Genomic DNA, 3,312 nt, shown 5'->3' with positions numbered 1-3,312 from the left:
TATATAATAAAATTTGATGCGTGTTATTAGATGCGTACATTAATGTCTAAAGAATTACATCGATTTGTAAATGTTATTTTTTTTATTACTTAATAATCATATTGCGTTTGATATATATATTTATAATTTGATATTGTATTCTACAGTGTAAGACACTATGAATTGCATCAGTGTTTGGCGTTTTTCTGTTGTTGTTGTTTAGCCCAGATCAGTCGCAATCAAACGGATCTACGATTAAAAGTTTTCTAGCCGTGATGCTCCAATAATTTTTAGTCCATGGTATATCTATATGCTGGCTGCATGAAGCTACTTCATTATCCGGCGGGCTGTGCTACTACTACAAAAAAGAAAAAAATGAAAAAAATGAAGATTATTTTTTCGTTTGGGAGCACCATTCAGAATGTCACGCGGGCCGCAATTTACTCATGACTGGTCATGATACATCTTTTTTTCTTTTCAGATTAAAGACTCTCTTTTTCTCTTTAGGTGTAAATTTTAGATTAAATTCTTACTTCAAGAACAACCGTCAGACCTGCTACAGATTCCCACATCCAGATGGTCTACACACACAGCTATGGAGCTATATTCTGAGATATGAAGTAAATTTGAGTGGAAAAAAAAGGTGTAAATTACATTTGTGATATTATTACATTATTCAATTTATATCTTATTCTGTGTTTATGACATGCTAGAAGTAGTAGCTAAATCTCACCCAAACTACATACTACTCTTTCAAATACTGATACATAGAACTACGTAGTATCTCTCTCCTACACTGACTCACAACATATAAGGTATAAATAACTGTGTGTGCGTGTGTTTGTTTGTGTATATATATATATATATATATATATACACAGAGAGAGAGAGACAGACAGACAGACAGACAGGCAGACAGGCAGAAATCAAGGGCCGAAACGCTTGCCTGAGGCGGGTTTCTTCTCCGAAGATCTTCTGCTGTTCAGCTCTGTTAAGGGTTACTTACCAGTGACACATGGCTAAACCATTGACTGCTGGAAACAGGCCAGAGGATGTTCGGAGAAGACTGGATGACACTAGGAAAGACTACATTCACAGACTCTGAGGGCTAGCTCTCCACTTTAGTCGTTAGTATTATAAGGCTCTGAGTTTCGGTAATGAAAGATACTCCCACGATTTACCGAATGTAGAAGTGGATGATGAATCCATTGGTAAAATAGTCCTTACGACCAGGAATCCATATAGGACTAAGAGCTTGGGACAAATCGAATTCCCATGTGTCCGCGAAGGGAGATACCCCTCACCTATGTGCAGTATGAAGACCCGCAATTAGAAAAAGTGATGTGTAAGGACTCTTGAATGAAGAGCAGGGGATTGCTCCAGCTTATAGAATGTTGGAAAACGAAGGCCAGAAGTCAAACCACAGTGCCAAGGACATCCACGCTGTTGATTCCGACGAGGAATTTGTCCAGAATCTTGAGACCAGAGTAGGCTCTATTTGCTAGAGTAACAGAAAAATGGGAGCCATTGGACGGGAAATGTTTTAGAGAAACGTTGTTATCTGCTGGTATTGATACATCAATTAGAAAGCATTTTTTTCTTCATGATCTTTGATAACTATATCTGGTCTATTTGCCTTAATTTCTCTATCTGTGTGTATTGGCATATCCCAGAGTATAGTTGCTTTCTCGTTTTCTGTGACCTTTTCTGGCGTATGTTTATACCATCTTTTTTCTGTTGTTATTCCACAGTGTTGGCATAGCTTCCAGTGTATGTAGGTCCCAGCTCTGTTGTGTCTGTAAATATATTCCTTCTTAGCCAGGACTGAGAAGCCAGTATTCCTTCTTAGCCAGGACTGGGCAGCCAGTTATTATTATTATTATTATTATTATTATTATTATTATTATTATTATTATTATTATTATTATTATTATTATTATTATTATTATTATTATTATTATTATGCCAGCTGGTAGAATCGTTAGCATGCTGGATGAAATTCTTAGCAGTATTTCGACCCTTTGCTACGTTCTGAGTTCAAATTCCGCCAAGGTCGACTTTGCCTTTCATCCTTTCAGGGTAGATAAATTAACTACCAGCTGAGTACTGGGGTCGATGTAATCGATTTATCCCTACCTGAAAGTTTCAGGCCTTGTGCCTACAGTTGAAAGGATTATCATTATCATCATCATCATCATCATCATTATTATTATTATTATTATTATGATTGTTCCATTGACAAATGTAACCTCGATTCGACCTACTGACAAAACAGACACAAGAAACACCTGACCACACCTTCTCTTCTCCGAGTCAGTGAGCACATTAAGCGAATGCCTTCATAGCCGACCATTCTTTCATTTTGTTCTTATTTTAACCATCGCTTTATCGTTTTTATATAGTAAAGGAGCGTTCAGCGACCGACATTTTATGGAAGTACCTTCTCGTAATTCACCTAATCAGCATATATGTTTATATGTTATTTTTTGTCTTGTTTCTTTTTGTACTTTGCTGACGTTTTTCTTTTATTTTTTAGTGTCTTTGTCTTAACCCATTCTTCTATTTTATACTGCGGTCTATTATATTCCAATGATTTACTTATAAAAGTTATATAGATGAATTAAAGATTTAAAAGGAATTTATACAGAGCAATCGTTACTAAAATAACTAATTGATTCTTTTTTTTCATTCTACTTTTATTCATCCATTTATATATGTATTATTTTGAAACATTGATTGAGATTTACTGACTCGTAAACACTTAGACGTCAGTAATAAATAACTAGGATACAAAAAAAACAAAAAAACAAACAGCGTAACCTGCGAATAGATACACGTGTATAGAAGTCATAAACGATATAGTTAATAAACATACGTTAAGTTTGGGTGAAAACAAAACCCGCATTTAGGTTTCAGGAACTTCGCCAGCTAGGAATGTGTTTAGACTCAAACAGCTTTCTCTCCAGAGACTCTAGTTACTGAAATACTAATATTGTACTGTTACGTATGTATGTATGTGTGTATGTATGTATCTACACACGTACTGTTACCGATTTCCTTTTCTTTCTTTGGATTTTTTCCTTTTCTCCTTTCTGACGAAATCTCAAACTCTTTCGTTTCACCGAGCGTCAAGCTAATGCATTTCTTTTGCATGCCCACTTGCTGTTCGTTAATGTTTTTCGTTTATTATATGTATATATAAATATGTATATATATATATATACTCTCTCTTTCCTTTCCTGAGCGTCCAATAATACTATCCATATCACGTCCTCACTTTGTTGTTTTTTTGTTTTTTTGTTATTGTGTTTTTGAACTATATATATATATATA

The 3,312-nt window shown here is 34.9% G+C and overlaps 1 protein-coding gene across 5 annotated transcripts in view; it reads left to right on the top strand.

Annotated features, from left to right (window-relative positions):
- LOC128249669 (uncharacterized) overlaps positions 1–3,312 on the top strand; it is a 73,152-nt gene that overhangs the window by 44,666 nt on the left and 25,174 nt on the right. For all 5 annotated transcript variants that reach the window (XR_008265781.1, XR_008265782.1, XR_008265783.1 and 2 more), the window contains one exon: positions 461–622. Coding sequence is in view for 1 of the 5 variants with exons in the window: in XM_052973882.1 (XP_052829842.1) it covers positions 461–499 (39 nt within the window). In the remaining 4 variants the exon portion in view is untranslated. Of the gene's footprint in view, positions 1–460; positions 623–3,312 lie in introns of those variants that run through there.

This window comes from Octopus bimaculoides, chromosome 17 (assembly GCF_001194135.2).
Source record: "Octopus bimaculoides isolate UCB-OBI-ISO-001 chromosome 17, ASM119413v2, whole genome shotgun sequence".
Lineage (NCBI taxonomy): Eukaryota > Metazoa > Mollusca > Cephalopoda > Octopoda > Octopodidae > Octopus > Octopus bimaculoides.
Note: the sequence above shows the minus strand (reverse complement) of the source record. Positions and strands in the feature narration are given on the sequence as shown.